At 42.7% G+C, this 17,059-nt stretch overlaps 1 protein-coding gene across 5 annotated transcripts in view; it reads left to right on the top strand.

Annotated features, from left to right (window-relative positions):
• The window catches only part of baiap2a (BAR/IMD domain containing adaptor protein 2a), a 59,165-nt gene that overhangs the window by 6,186 nt on the left and 35,920 nt on the right, over positions 1 to 17,059 (top strand). For all 5 annotated transcript variants that reach the window (XM_030057249.1, XM_030057252.1, XM_030057250.1 and 2 more), the window contains exons 2-3: positions 9,399 to 9,474; positions 12,621 to 12,707. In XM_030057249.1, coding sequence (XP_029913109.1) covers positions 9,399 to 9,474; positions 12,621 to 12,707 — 163 coding nt within the window. The remainder of the gene's footprint in view (positions 1 to 9,398; positions 9,475 to 12,620; positions 12,708 to 17,059) is intronic.

Here is a 17,059-nt window from a genome sequence, read left to right as displayed (position 1 = left end):
CCACACTTTTACGCTGTGTATGCAAACACACATGCACCCAAAAAGCAAAACACTGTTCAAAGAGAGAAATATTGCAGGATAGACATTTTTGCATACTGAGTTATTTTGTGACTCATTTATTAACATGAGATCAAAGACACTTTTAGGGAATAGGCCACCTGTGGCACCATGCTGATTGGATTGCCATTTTGGCTCTGAAGGTTGCAAGGAAGGACATGACCAGCAAGACCTGCATGAATACACATAAACACCCTTATTGGAAGCTTTTACTACACTAAACTTTAATTGGTAATTTGCTCTCCTCTGAACCACTGATCTAACTAGAGGAATAAAATGCTTTCAGCTTCTCTTGCCTAACTAGCATGACATGTTGATCTTTCCTGGGCTTGTCCTTTTGTGGAAATAATAATATACCTCAATACATTTGTTAAGCTGCTTTTAGCTTATCTTGTGATACTTGATAGAGTTTGGACACTGTTTTCAGAGATTTCAGATCTCCTAGAGTAATGAATCTCCCTTTTTTCTCAACAAAAATGAAGGGCCTTTAGCTGTCGGTCAAAAAGCCAAAGCTAGCAAATAAATGACTAACACTGAACTCCAAACTAACTGGGTCTTGGCTGCCATGGCAACCACGCTCGTGTTGGGTTCAGTCAAGTGGTCGGTGCAGGGGTGGGGGGATGGCAGAGGGTGGGACACAATGGCTGCAGATGACAGCAGTGTAAACACAGATCTGAGAGTAAATAGTTGCTCTCTGGTGAGCAATTATTTGTTGGTGTGTTGGCAGCAAGACTGCTGTGCGAAGGTGGGGAAGACAGAGAGAAGAGGGGAGAGAAACTTCGTTGAGAGATGAGCTGGCCTGGTACCTGAGCTAGCTTGATTGTGGGTGAAACACAGTTATCAAGGCTCGCCAAATTGTTGGGTTGAATCTTCCTTGCAGACTGGGTATTAAGAAGTTTCAAATTTTCAAGGACCAATAAACATGACTTTTGAGTCTGTTTATCAGATCCGTAGGGCAGATCTCACTTGCACTCACATTACAAGTGAATAACATTACAGCCTTTCTATTAAAGTTTTACCTCTTTTTTGTAAATAACTGGCAGGGCCTGCTGCATGTCATGCATCAGCAAGTATTTGTAGCTTGGTGTCCATCCGGAGTGATGATTTATCCTAGCAAACACAGCGCTCCCACCTTTGGTCCTTGAGATTCAGACTACTGCTAGTTTTCTCTCCTATCAGGTAGCTAACTGCATTCATTCTCTGTCCCAACTCAAAGTGGCCACGCTCTTAAGTTAAACTGAAGTTTAGCTGAGCTTCACGAGAAAAGATGAAGAATCAGCCAGATGTAATACCTGCAGCAAGATTTTCCTGCAAGGGGTAAAGCCTCTCAAACATAAAGAATCATTTCTTTCAGCGTGGCATGAATATAAAATTGCGCTCTGTTTTCGACGAGTGCAGACATTTCAAACAGTTGCAGATATAGCTACCAGCAGTAGTATTGGGGCCTCACAGTTTGATACAACTAAGTTACTGAAAGTGTATTAAAAGCCAAAGCTGGTAAAAGCTACCAGAGCACTCTTCCTCCACCTTCAGCTCATGCCCCCGAGAGCCTTGCTACCAAAGAAACTTCATTTCACTTTTAGAGGAAGGGAAGATAAACATGTAGAAAATGTAGAAAATATAAAATGTAGAAAGCCAATGAATGTTACCAAGTGGTGACATTAAACAAAGGGGGTTGTGGCAGCAGCAGCACTTATGGTACTGACCAAACAATTGGTGTTCTGGGGAGAGAAATAACCACTGAAGAAAGTACAAGATAATTTTGCCCACAAAAATGCATGAAAAGTGGCATAAATCATCCAGATTCAAGCACTCAAATGGGTGGAAACAGTTAAAAAGCCTTTATTTGGAGGGTTATGTGGTTAAAAAAATACACCAACACAGCAGAATTTTCCCCTTCTTTCTTAAATGATATTCTGTTCATATGTCAATATCCTGGAATTTGAATGTTCTTTGATATTGTCCCAACCAAACCAAATGGCATAGTTTATATCAGGGGTATTCAATTAAAATTTTAGGAGGTGGACTTACTCTAAGGTCCTCCCCAGCAAAGGTCCAAGCCATCATATCTAATTTTCTTATATGGATGTCGTGTTCAGGGTCTATATACCTTTCCCAGCCATTCTCACATTAGACACATTGTAGAAGTGAGTAAGTAAAAAAATAAACAAGGAGGCCTCCTCAAAAATAGCTGTATCAAAATGAGTTTCCCTTAAAAAATAGACCTGAAAATAAAATACTACTCACTTCAGTCCTCATCTGAGCAAGACTGGGTCTTTATCCTGATCATTTATCAGTAATCTGAAAGTGCCTGTTGCAAAACGGAGGTAACATTAGGCAAAAGAAAAACACATTAGTTTCTCTGGTTGAAAAACAAAGTGATTATTTTGAACAACTACAAATTTATCTCTAACACATTTTTGGCATCTTTCTTTTTTCCCTACATTTGCAGCTCTCCCTCTCACTGAATACAAGCACTTCCTGCTGAACATTTGCTTTTATTGGCTGAGATGGTAGAGTGATTTAATTAATTCACAGGATTGGACAAGACAGATAGATATGGACAAGACAGAATAGCAACAACAAACCATAGTGCTGTAAAAAGTTTGCGAACTGATCTGCAGTCACGGTGGAACCATTACTGGGTCCGGACCTGGACTGGAGTTGGCTAATTGTTGACGACTGGTTTATATAGTTTAGCTTTGGTGTAGTCTACAGGGAGATGACCAAGACCTTGAACCCCAAAGACAGCACTCTTCTAAATATACAAAGACTAAAAATAAATGTAGTTTTTGCTATTAAATTTCATCTGGACATTCTCCAGTGACCATAGAACATTGAGAAGAATTATAATTGATAAGCTGAATCGGAATCAATAAAATCCAGCTGATAGCCAGGCCAGCCAGTTTCACACACACACACACGCACACGCACGCACACACACACACACACACACACACACACACACACACACACACACACACACACACACACGCCTCACTCAGTGGTGCACTGATGTTCTTGGCTTGGTTCTCTTGAGGAATCTGCTGGGTCACAGGCCCATAATTGGACCGCTGCCACAAATGTGCTAGACTAGCAGTTCTCAGTGCTTGCTAGACCTGGACAAAGACATCACTGGAGACCAATCATAGCCAGTTTCTCTGACAAACCCTGCCACTGCTGCCTCATGGAGTTATTTATGCAAGTCATAGATCGGGATGTTCCCTGCAATTTTGACAGAAAGCTATAAGATGATTCCATTTTTTTGATGTATAGCACATCGTATTTTCACCAAAAGGACCAAATTAAAGATAAATTGAATGTCCCTTATGACCTGTCAGGGTAGAATTACCCTGATGCATATCTCATTGGATTAACATGACACAAGTAGGATGAAGCACCAAAAGTGGCAGTTTGGTTGGCTGGTTGAAACAGCAATTATTTTCCGGGTTTGTTGGATTTCTTTTTAAGTTGTTAGACGAAAGTTGGTGTTCTCTTTCCATACCAAACAGCTGAAGTATAATTTCACAAGAAGATGACAGGACAGCAGAATGGTGTCAGACTGTACGGATGCCTCTTTCTGTTTATAATAAGTTTTCTTCTCTCCAAGAAAGTTTTAAGGATGCAAGAATTGCCTTGGCATCTTCTTTTCACCTCCAGCTTCTTTTAAAGTTATGTGCATACTGTAGCATTCAGAAGGCTTTAGGCTTCGTCCATGGAAGGGTAAACTTCCTCATACCATCCACCCAAGGTGTATGAGCTCAGAAATGAGCCTGTAACTTTGTATGTGTTTGTCAGTCTGGATGCGTGATGTGTGCATCTGCAGTTTTGAAAATTCACTGATGAGTTGACCCCTCTTCTAGCTGTGTTGCAGTAATAGGTGTTCCCTTTCCTTGTATAGTAGCTCAACAGTGATTCATTGGACTGCTTGTACTGAACTGCTGTGTTGTCCCTTTGATAAGTCTCATCAAAGTGCTGCTACGTTGCGGGAACCTGAAGCTGACATAGCTCCTTAATCGCTCATTAGCTAATAAAGTCTGACTCTACATGAAGGTTTTACCCTCTGATGTAAGGAAATGGAAGCCGACCAAACATGTAGGCTCGTCTATTTTCGAGTATGGTCCTTTAAATTGAATCAGCATTTTTGTGAAATCTAATAAGCTTTGTATGGAATGCTACCTCTCATAAACAGTGCTTTTGTCTTGCAGGTATAGCATGCAGTTCTGACTTAAACTTTGCTTGCAGCAATGTTTAAAAAAAAAAAATGTACAGAAACCTGTGGGTGGTAAATGCACGTGCTAACTCATACAATATGGACCACAGTCGGCTAGAGGGGCGATATGTTTTGAACTACTTTTGAATTTGCTTTGGCATGATAATGTAGTTCATGCCAAAGGACTCAGCCAGAGTGCAAATGATACAGACCCTCCATAAGCCCACAGTGTCCCTCAATGTGATTTGCTTTATCCACTTTCTATACCGTACATTCCTCCCTGATTACATCATTAGCCTGTGCTGTTTCTGCTCCCAGCCAGCACATGACACGGCATAACAATTATCATCAAATAATTGGTGGCTTGAGCACGGCAGTGATCCTGGGTGTTTTCTGGCCTGGGACCTATTGCTGCACAGAAGGGGGAAGAAGGAGGGAAGAGGAGGAGAAGAAGAAGGAGGAGGAGGAGGAGGAGGAGGAGGAGGAGGAGGAGAAGTAACAGATGATGGCATCCACACTTCTGATTGCGTGTGATTCCCCCTGGTCCTAATCAGCTGGTGTTACGTTGCTAAAATTCCCCCCTTTGCATGTCATTAGAGAGAGAGACTGTGTGTGTGTGTGTGTGTGTGTGTGTGTGTGTGTGTGTGTGTGTGTGTGTGTGTGCAAGCATTTTATACATGCACTTACAGTGTAAGAATGGTGCAGCTTTCATTCATATACAGTATGTGGTGTTTCAGATGGTGTTACTTTGCTGAAATTGTTCCTTTTGCATGTCATTTGTGTGTGTGTGTGTGTGTGTGTGTGTGTGTGTGTGTGTGTGTGTGTGTGTGTGTGTGTGTGTGTGAGAGAGAGAGTGAGAGTGAGTGTGTGCACGCATACAGTATATACATGACAGAGGTGGATGAATATCCCATTGTAGGAATCCCGCAATCTATATCAAATACGCTGACCTTATTTGACTGGCTGCCTCCACATTGGGGAGAAATTAATTTGGTTTTGGGCTTAGGGAGAAATCATTTTAATCCTCTTAATAATGTTTCCCCTTATCTGCACTCTTTATGCTTCAGCTGCCTAGTTCCCCACATTCTTCCTCTTTCACCTCACAGCACAAACAGGTATCAAACTGATTTGATTCACAGGCGCCATTTTTCAGCCCTCCCTTTATTGTCTCCTTTAATTTTAGCCCTGAGTGCCAATAATGAATTCATTCAGTCCTCCTCCAGGGGACCACAGAATGAACAAGTTCTGTTCTCTTTCCAGGAAGAGAGAATACTACCAAGACTTTTTTTTTCTTAATTATTTTTTTGAAATATTATTCATATTATGAATTGTTTTGAAAGATGATACAGAGATGAGACTGTATGGACTGCTATATACAATAAATTACTCCTATACATGTTTCTGTCTGTCTTTTTTATCTTAATCTTTAGTCTGTTTTTCCACTCAATTTTAGGGCTGAGCAGCACTCCCTAGTCCATTTGATTCTGATTCACAAGGTCTCAAATCGATTTGATTTTGATTTTGGATTCGTTTCAATATCAGTTTGGTTAGGGATCTTTCAGTTACAATATCAATTTTGTGTGGATATGAAAGAGATTTTACTAGAGCTAATGCTGTAAATTGTACAAGGAACCCCCTAACCAATAAAAATATGATGTTTACAATTGGCCCCAACGCAGTGACATTGCCACTACCGCAGTCAACACAATATAGTGCAGATGCAGAACAAAAGATTTCTAGATTGATTCATCAATCAATAATCAGATAGCTCTGATGACTTCGAGATTGATTGTTGATTAATGGAGGCCGCAGTTGTTTTTTTTTTCTGTTTTGTTTGCTACATCTCTCTCTCTCTCTCTCTCTCTCTCTCTCTCCCTCTCTCTCTCTCTCTCTCTCTGTCTCTCTCCCTCTCTCTCTCTGTCTCTCCATGTCACACAACTTCAAGTGCCTCTCGGCCCCATTTTCCAATTAGCTGCCACAATTAGGGTAACAAATGTAGTACAAGAGAACTGGGATGGCAAATTTAGCAACAATGGGATGCAGAAAGAAACTACCTCAGGTTTTTTTTTTTTTTTTCCTTCGCTGTACGTTATTTAGAATTCACTGTGTCTTATGTAATAGTTATGTCATCAGCTAATCATCTGATTGTTTATGCACAGTTGTTCCATAACTGCATACATTTTCTGTGTGTGTATTATATAGTGGCAGTAGGTCAGTGTGTGCGTGTGCATGTGTGTGTGTGTGTGTGTGTGTGTATCTGCAAACAAGACATCCAGACCTGTGTCAACTGCCCTTGGCCTCTTCTGTAGGAGAGTGTGCCTCAGTGGTGTTACACTGGGCTGAGGTTTGTTATGTAATCCTCCCACCAGTTTGAAACACCACCACTATTTCTTACAAAGTCTTGTAACAGTGTAGGTGTGTTTATGAGTGCATGCAAATGCATAAGTGTGTGTATGCGTAGCGTGTGTCTGCACACTTGCATGTGACCTTATCCCCCCTCAGTGCGATGCACTTTACATCAGATGCAGACAGAAAGAAGAGAGATGCAGGAATAAACACTTCCTTAGCAACTCCCGCAGGGATAAGTTTGTCTTTTATCTTCCCAGAGACGGCGAGAGTGAGGCTGCCGTTTGTAGGGGCGCTGTGTGTGAGTGTGTCTGTTTAGTTCAAGCTGGATTCTACCCCAATTATGCTTCCCTCCTTTTAATATATTAGGTCACGGTAGCCAGATGGTAAATACAGGCAGCTGATGTAAACAGCACTCGCTACTTGGCCAGTTTGTGTGCTTATCCGGCCAGTGCAGACCCGTCTCATGGAGGGAGCTTCTGAGTAAGAATGTGCAAACCAAAATCATGATGTGAAGTCCTCCTTCAAGGGGTAGCAGATGTGAATATAAGGAGTCCCTCTTTCTTCTGCTGAGAATACCAGAATATATCCAGATTCAAAACTCTTTTGAAATTTTTTTCCCCTTCAATTGCCATTGCAATGTTTACAAAGGAAGTGTCTCCTCCAGAATTTTATTCTTATTATTTATGTTCCTGCTGAGTTGTAAGCTGTTGAGGAAGCGCACTACCGATCTGATATGAGGGCATTTTGCTGGAGGACTAGACCCAGTTAGCAGAAGAGGAGGAACTTTTTGGTGGGCGGGAAAGAGGAAGGTGACCTCTGATTTCAGCCACAACCGCAGGGACCTGAGCTCTTCAGCGCTGAGCCTCAATAACACCTGACCTGTATTCTTACTTACATGTTTTGGTCACCTTCACTTTCATCTTCCTTATAATGTCAAGGCCCAAGTTTAAGGAGATATTGAAAGAATACTTGCTATAGGAAAATCCAACAAACTTTGCACTTTATATACTAAAATAGTTATTGATTGTTTCCACTGAGCCCTATTTTACCAGTAAAACTGTTTTAAGGTGCTCAATGCAACATTGCATAGGATTGGCTGAAGTGAGGACCATTTTAGACTCGACTGGCAGAAACCGTGGAATAAATAGAAATGTTGTGTCTACATGGATGTCATCACTGCACCAATGCTGAAGGCCCTTTAGACTCAACTCACAAAAGATGTGGAGTAGCAACAAAATTTGGCTGAGTCTACATGGTTTGTTGGCCTGGTGCATGTGCTTATTCCGTGTTTTTTGATAGTTGAGTATAAAAGGTCCTTACTTAAGTTGACGCTCAATTTTTCATAGTGTGCCTTTAATCCAGTAACCATGCATGTTAAGTCAAAATGTCTTTTAGCTGCACTTTAGATTGACAATGACTACAGCTTTATTATACTGCCTCCATTTCTGTAGTTGAGCATAGTTTGTATTGAATTTATTTGAAATACATTCAGTTGTGAGGAAGCATAGTAAAAGTTGTTGGTAATATAAGTGCCAGTATTTTATCAGTACAAGTGTCTGACTCATTGGTATTTCTGCAGTAGGTAGGCTGTGCCGCACTTGAGCCACTTGAACTATGACTCCTGACGAGATACACACCTGTGGGCACGCTCCAACAAGCAAAGATGTACCCGTACACATGCACACACATTCTGTTTCTGTCCACATCTCGACTCTCATTAAAAACAGGACAGACAGTGAGATAAAGGAAAAAAGTGAAAATGCTGAAGTCTAACAGAAGATAAGAGGGATATGGTTTTCAGGCTGAGCTGTTTGGGGTCGTTTCGGGTAGACACTGGTGGCACCGTGCCATATTTTGTGACACAGTGTGGATACAGGCTGGAGCTAGATTATAGGCAAAGTGTTCTCCTGGAGTATTGATGGGTTGCGTAGGGACTGCTGCTGCAGCAGTGTTGTGGTTGTCTCTCTGTCCCCTGGCTGTTCCTGACTAGCTGACTGGGGACCGGCTAATTGGAGGAAGCCCTGGAGGAGCACAGGAGGAGGAAGGAGGAGGAGAGGAGAGGTGGAGGAAAAGATGGTGATGAGAAATGTCAGGCATCATGCATTCTCTATGCATTGAAACTGGCTCTGCTTGCAGTAAAGTACAGTTTCTCTCCATCCTCTGCTTACACTACACAGTTACCTTTGTCCAATGTTTAAACGGTAAAGTCTACATTTATATGAATTATGTGCGGCGGCATCCATCTATAGAATCTACATCGCTCTGTTCTCTCTTAACCGTAATGAGCCCCTTCTTCACCTGCTATGCATTTCTATACGCTAATCAAATGCGGCCCTGTTTATAAGAATTCCACAATCACTCAGTTGTCAGTGCGTGAGTGCCTCTCCCACTCCTCCGCCATCACAATCAACAGCAGCCTCTCCTGCCTCCTCCCATCTCGGCTGTCTCTCAGAATAAGAGGGCAGGACGTGGGCGGAGGAACTGTGTCATTATCGATCTCTTTTAACATTCATGACATCAACTTAGTGCTGTTGTATTTCATTATGGTGCCGATGATGATGTGGCATCGTCTGCAGAGATTTTGTGTCGCAAGACGTGTGCATATATGAGGCTGAGAGCGGGAGAGAGGCAGGGAAGTGAGAGAGTGAATCGAGCTGCACATGCCGTACCTTTTATCTTTATGTGATGACAAAAGTATATTTCATCTCTAGCACTTGACCCCCTGTGCTGACAACTGACATGACCGCCTCCCGTCTCTGTCTCTTGCTTTCTGTTTCAGACCATCATGGAGCAGTTCAATCCCTGCTTACGGAACTTTGTTGCCATGGGGAAGAGCTATGAGAAGGCCCTCGCCAGTGAGTTCTCCTTTTGTTTTTCCTCATTTATTATTAGTTTTTTTTTTTTTTTTTCTCCTGCGTCCTTGTTTCGCTGCAGGTTCAGGCAGACAGCCAGGCCACCACTCACACTCCCTCTCCTCTCTCTCTCTCTGTCTCTCTCTCTCATTCTTTGTATATATATCTCTCTACGTATCTCTCCCTTTCCTGTCTCACTGAAAACGAGCAGAAAATTTATCTACCTGCCAAATGTGCAGGTCTTATCATCTGGTGCACAGCCTCTGGCGTGGCCTGTATAGGAGAGCTGTATTCAGAGCAACATGAAGGGCCACTAATCTAATACAGAAGTGAGGGTAGTTCACTGTCAGCACAGGTTCTCTTTGATCAAATGATAAATTACCAGTGTAATAAATCAAACAAACAAAGGGAAGCATTTTTGCATGTGCGTATGCAGGCATCCTTCGACCCGATCCACAGACCCATTCAGCAACACACTGCGTTGTTAAATTTCCCATTGTCCATCTGACCTATCACAACTTCCCCAAAACTTTCCCCCGGATCTCCCCTCACCCCTAACACAGGCTGAAACCCCACAGTCCAGTTAATCCGACAAATATTGGGGGTTGTATCCCCTCCCCAAGCCTGTGCTTCTAGCCCCTGACCCGCATAGTGACTAATCCTGGCTTGGTATAGGTAGGAGCCAGACTGTTAGGGACTCACTGAGCCATTAAAGACCCACTTTGCAGGATTGGCTCAACCCAAGGGACTAAGAGGCTCTGATTTGGGGGCAGGGGATGAGAGGACACACATTTGCCCATATGGTGCAATCACTGAAATTATTCAACACCAGAAAATGCCAGCAAGGCTTCGTGGGTAGGCCTGCGAGATCTGTGCATGGGCGCGTTCCAGGTTTTCCACACTGCATTTAGTTGCTTACTCTCACAACACTTGGTTAAGTGTAAAAGCCACAGATGAATACATCTGAGCGGCTCCAACTGCCTACAAAACGCAGCTTGGGACTTGTTACGTAAGTCCCCGAGAGTATGATAAGTACAAAGGTAAAGGAAACGATCATTGTCCTGATTAGGAGATGTGTAGCTCTTCTTCCTCTTCTCCTCTCGAGCAGAGGATGAGTGATGGATCAGTAGCTCTGAGACGAGCCCCACCCCTCCCTACCAATTGCCTGTCTGCTCTGCAATCAGAGATCTGGTAATCCTCTCAGTCTGTCTCTGTCAGCCCCTCACCACAGATTTCATTAGAGCAAAGTAAAGTACCGGTATAGATCCAGCTTATCTACTCAGTTGCCCTCCAACCGCACACAAACATCTCACACACTACACCATTATCAGCAGCAAGACAATACCTGCTGGATGGGGAACACAGTGAAAACCTGTTGTAGCTGCCACCAATCCCCATATGCTTAACCCCTAACCACACATACTCAAACAAACAAACAAACACGCATTCCTTTCCTGGTGCCACATCAAGGCAGGCAGGATGCATGTTTTGCATAACGGGGAGAAATCAGGAGTGATGCCCATGAGGCCCCACTCTAAATCCTCAGGTGTCCCACAACAAGAGGGGAAGGAGGAAATACATGGTATCTGCTGCTGTTGACTCAGCTGTAATTGGGATTAGCATAAGCATATGTCCCCTCAGCCTCTCAGGCTACTAGCCTGAGAGACTTACTCTATCGCAAGGCTACATCTGCCTGCTAGAATTAGCTTGCCCCTGTCAGGCTATTGTAGTAAATGTGTGTCTCACCTGGCAGCTGTCTGCAGGCGTAGGACCCATCTGTCACCTGGGCTGGCATTTAATTCACCTCCAAAGGTAGCCGCCGTTATTCACTGGAGATGGGCTGATTGGCAGGCTGGCAGGCTGCATGGCAATCAGGCAGGCAGCACTGGAAGTTGACGTTGCCCCGTGTGACCTTTGTTAGCCAGCCCAGCTGCAGGTGGAATAATAGGGCTGAGGTGGATATTGATCTGGGCAACTTGTAGTCCTCTTGAGCTTTACTAAATCTCTTGGAGAGAGGGGGAGGAGGTGTGGCTATTGATTATGATTGGCCTCACAGGGTCGAGTTTTGTTTGCCTAAGATCCAGAGCAAAGGTAAAGGATTTTTGTGTGTACATGCCTGTGAATTCCTCACTTTGTTTATGTCACCTTTTGTCTCTCCAGTATACCACATTATAAATAAACTACTTTGAGCAATCAGGTGACATACAACTGACAGACTTTAGCTTTCAGCACAGTTAGTTATATTATTATAATACCTTTATTGATAACATAAGGAAAATGTCTTTGCACTCGCCCCAGGGTGAGTGACAGAGCAGCATGATGCTGGTAGTGATTCAGTGTCTTGCTGCAGGACACTTCAGCAGGGTGGAGCCTTGGTGGTTCAGACATGTAAACCTGAATCATCCCATTGATAGAAGGTCTCCAAAATCACTGTAGCTGCCTTTACATGGACCCTAATATTCCACTAACAATTGGAATAATAGCCTATTTGGAATAAACATGACCCTTGTAACCACCTCAGAAGAGACTGACCCGATCTGACCTGATCAGAAGGAATTTTCAGTCGGGTTGAAAGAGGTGGTATAAACCTTTTGATAATCCTTTCAATAGGAAAATACTAGCACCTACTAACTATCTAAACACTTCTCTCAGGTTGGAGTAAATATATTCTATATATTCTTTTTTTACATGTTTGCCCAATGGGGGGTAACATTAGGTGGTGTAACAAGTTTCCAGGAGAGACAGAAACAAAGCGGTAACTTGTCTGAGCTGGTACAAGTTTTTTGTTAAGATTAAATCTTTAAATTGTTGAAAGGCTCAAAACCATAAGTTGTTCAAACAAGTGTTTGAAAAGATGAATGAAGCTGGAATCCAACTATACATCGACCACATTAAAAACCGCTGGAAAAGCTGCCTGTTAAAAGGCTAAAAATCAAAACGGCAAAAGTGGTTCTGACGCAGCCAGTTTTCATTTTTACAGTCTTACAGATGACCTGATGGGAGAGCCACCATTAAACCCCAAGGCTCTGTGTGCAGTAACTCTGTGCTTATATCTCAGTGGATGTTTTTGTTTTTGTTTTATTTATGCTTTATACATTTACATGAGCACCTCTCCTGCTCTCTGCTACCTCTTTTCTCTTTGCCTTCAGATGTGACATTTGCTGCCAAAGGCTACTTTGATGCTCTGGTCAGAATGGGTGAGCTGGCCAGTGAGAGCCAAGGATCCAAAGATTTGGGTAAGTGACTTACAGAGCTGACACATTGCTTTTGTCGTTTTTCCGCCACATTCTGTCTTTTGCTGGTTTTGGAGTGAGTGACACTGGCCTTTTAACAGCAGCATGACCTGTCCAAGCATACACAAGTTCACACACACACATGCACACACACGCACACACACACACACACACACACACACACACACACACACACACACACACACACACACACACCAACACACAGCATCCATTATGAGCTTCCTTTGTAAAAATGTGGCGTCAGAAACTAAGTGGAGACGAGAGGAAATGATGTAGGTTGCTACCGTTCTTTCTTCTTTTTCTAAATTTTTACAGTTTTTCTTTCCTTTCCTTTTACCATAGATCCTAGTTCTAAGGCAATATATGGTGAAATTGCTTCTTTGAGGAAATGACTTTTTTTCTTATTCAAGAGCACACTCTCTGGCCTCACTTGCCAAAGAAAGGCCGTGAGAGATAGAGACAGGTAACAGTGAGTACAGTACCACCCACACAGCACAGTGAGGAAGATGCCAAACCTCATTTATGTACAGCTGTATAAATGAGATCCAGCGGAGATGACGGTAAAATGTTCTCATCCGAACTGAAGATTGGATTTAGGGGACGCTTCGTCACGTGGCATTGAGCAGTTTGTCAATTTGATACAGCTCCATTGTAAATAGTATTCGTTCTTCATGGAGGAATGCATCGCTAGATTGGATGTCAGAGGTAATGAAGTGGCGATACCTGTGTGTAAAGTGTGTGATGTGTGCATGCCATGTGAGTCCTTTTTGTGTTTTTTGTGGTTTTTTTGTGTGTGTGTGTGTGTGTGTGTATTCAGACATGTGCACAAGAGCACAGGGATCCCAGTCAAAATAATGAAGTGGTCACTCGAGGAATGAACACCTGGTCCTTTTCACATCGTTTCCGTGGTGACCGGTGTCTCTGAGTGTTTCTGTGTTTGCTGTCACTAGCCCATGGGAAATTAGCTGCTGTTTGAAGAGATTTCCTTTGCACTGATTGTGCTCTGGACTGTTTCATCTGCGTAGAATTAGCTGTTGATCTGACAGAGCCTTTGTTGCACTGGTGCCGAGATCCAGTTTGGGTTTCCCTCAGCCCAGCCAACAGGGACTTACATGAAAGTGTTATCTGGATGTTTTATTCAGGGAATAATATCGCCTTTGAGCTATTCCATTGATTCCAGAGTTTACACTGGTACCTGCATGTTGAACTGAGCCCTTCTTACAGGCAGTGTGTGTGTGTGTGTGTGTGTGTGTGTGTGTGTGTGTGTGTGTGTGTGTGTTTGGGACACCATGGCGGCTCTCTTACAGCAAGAACTCACTGAGATGTTATCTTACTTTAAAGATTCGCCTGTCAGGATTTCTATGAGTTGACATAATTGAATATCTTTGCAAGTGTGTGCGTGCTTGTTGGATGAGCGAATTGACACCCTCTTGTTGTTACACATTTGTATGAGGGGACTGAAAATGCCAATTTTCGAAATTGTGTGTGTGTGTGTGCAAGTATGTCATTTTATCCACCCCTTTTGTCACAAGTGCCTATGAGGGAACTGAAAGCCAATTCCACTTTTCAGAAGTGCTGCCTGAAGGAAGAGCTGTAAAGAGATTTGATATTTGAAATGACTCACTTTCTCGGTCAAGAGACTTATCCTCTTTGTTTTTATATCTACCATTTATGACTTTATGTTATATTCATCAAGCTTATTCAAAGACTGAATGGCTCAGCACAGTGATCAGTTAAAAAACAACAAAAAAAAAAAAACATGTTGTTGTGGCTGAGCTAAAAATATTTGCGCATGTTATCCATTCTCTGTTATAATGTGCCGGCTACACCCTTTCCCTTGCTGGTATGATCCCCAAGGGATGGATCAGTGCAATTTTAATTTTCCAGCCTCCTGTTGGCCACAGTTAAGTGTCCCCACCCTGAGGTCCCTGTTAGTGCCGCGACCTCCTGTCAGACCATGTTGTCGGGGTGAAAGCCAGAGTACAAGCGGCTTCCTGTTTGACTTGTTGAAGAGCACAGAGGTGTCTGCAGATGAGAACAAAGAGAGCACTGCCACATAGCCCAGCCAAGCAAGTTGTCAGTATGTATAAATTGGATGGATGAAATTAGAAAGCTGTAAATTACCTGATCATAGAGTAGTCATGGCATGCTGAGGTTTTATAATTCACCACAATAAATAAGAAATTGTTTTTCTTGCACAGTACTAATTTATTTATTTATTTATTTATGGGGAAAATGACACTGCTGTTTTGCCTTGGAAACTATTGAAATAATCTCATTTGGCAGTATTATGTTAAGACTCCACAATACATTACTTGCTAATATGGGGATTTGTAAACTGTTTTCATTTAGTTATGGCCTCTCTGAAATGGCTATGTACATATTAGAATAATCTGTGTATTTCCGTGTGTGCATGCTTGTGTGTGTCCGTCTGTGTGTGAGTCTGACTTGTTATTGCACCCCTTTTAAAGCCAGTTAATGCCATAGGGGCTCAGTATGAGACTGGCTGCGAATGGTCCCACCTACACATCTGAGTCGGCAGCTGCTCTCCATCTCTTTCTTCCTCCTCTCTCCCTCCTTCCCTCTTCCTCCCTCCTCTTTCTCTCTGTTTAACACACATAAACATTATGCCTAAAACAGGGAATGAAATTGCCTTGAGAAATACTGCCCTGTGATGCAGTTTACATTATCCGCAAATCAACATGCAGCACTTAAGAATGAATCAATTTTGTTAACATTTGTCCTCACAGGAATTCACCCTTGTGCATGTTTGTGCGTCCGTGCGTGTATTTGTGCACATCATATTTACATGGCGGGGTGAATTCCCATGTGGAGAATGTGTTTCCTGTCATTTTTTATGTGTTTATTTGTGTGCTGTTTGAATCCACTTGTGTACATCTCCACCTAAAGAGACTGAATCTCTCTCCCAGCAGCCCCAGTACTCCCACACGCTCCCTCCCACACATCCTTCTCTGGTTGGGCTAATCATTGCCTGTCACTCTGACACCCACACACTCTCTCACACAGGCACACATACACACACACGCACACACATGCACATTCAGACACACCTGCTCCCCCTCCCTTGTTTCTCTCCCTCCTTTCTTGAGGCATCCTCCTCTTTCTTTCTCCCCTCTTTCCTATGTCATATAAAAAGGATCGAGCACTTATTACACTTGTGACATTTGTAGCTTTCCAGTCCTTCTAGGGGAATACAGGTTTTAAAGGGTTAGTGTGGCTGGAGGTATTTACGACTATCCTTACTGAGAAGCTATTCTTCACTGTGTTTGTGTTATTCCAAACTAAGCGGCTTGTTATTTATGACTCACCAATTTAGTTAGCTCGTCCTTTTTGGTGTGCGTCCGCCTGTGAAGTGGAGTCGAGTGGTGCACTGAGCAGGGCTGGGCATGTTCTACCATGCTGAGCTGCATGGCTAGTGTTTCACTGTCAAGAGTAAAGAGGGAAAAGATTAGGGTAAAAGTCAAAACAGCAAACTTTGGATAATAATTTTAGCTTTTCCATAGAAAGATAATCGTAAATATGGCTCTCACTTTAAATTTCACTTCTTAAGCTTATCCTTGTCAATCTTTGTCAATAATATAAGCTCCCTTTCTGCAGTTTGGCGACATATAGCCTGTTTTCAAGGGCTAGGAAAGGTTTGTGAAGTCTTGCGCTCACATTCCACACTCCCTAGCCAGTGGCTATCAAGTATTTTTCTACTGTCTTATCAGTTTCTGTAACCTTGTTAAGTTAATTGCCACATCCTAATAATGTACACGCATGATTCAGCACAAAGACTTGTCCGTAGGGAAATCAGATGTAATAGAGAAAAGAAAGGCCATATTAAACTGTAATCAGCCAATGGATTGCTTAGGGTACGATAATGGTTGAGGAGAGGGTCCATGAAAAACATGTCATATTCCTCTTAGTAATTACCTGAGAGGAGAAAAAAGAGGAACACAGAGGGAAAATGAGGCTGCAAACTGAAAAATTGCCTTTTTTAGGTTAATGGATCTAGGACATAAGCATTAAATTGCTGCTGTTAAATGGATGCCATCTAAGAGACTAAATGGCATGTCTGCATTGAAAAAGAGGAATTACTGATTTACTGATGGTGGGTGAAGCGTTAACTCGCACATATTTGAATGAGCACCCACAAGTAATACACATATATACACAGCTGTATGTCACCCCTCTCTCTCTGTCTCTCTCGCTCTCTCTCTCTCTCTTTCTCTCTCTCTCTCTCTCTCTTCTCTTCTCTTTCTTTAGTCTGGCCTACCTCTCTCCTCCTCCAACACATGGCCCTGTTTAAATGGGAGCAGAGGAGCTCTTTT

Source organism: Myripristis murdjan, chromosome 8, assembly GCF_902150065.1.
Source record: "Myripristis murdjan chromosome 8, fMyrMur1.1, whole genome shotgun sequence".
NCBI classification, from domain to species: Eukaryota; Metazoa; Chordata; class Actinopteri; order Holocentriformes; family Holocentridae; genus Myripristis; species Myripristis murdjan.
Note: the sequence above shows the minus strand (reverse complement) of the source record. Positions and strands in the feature narration are given on the sequence as shown.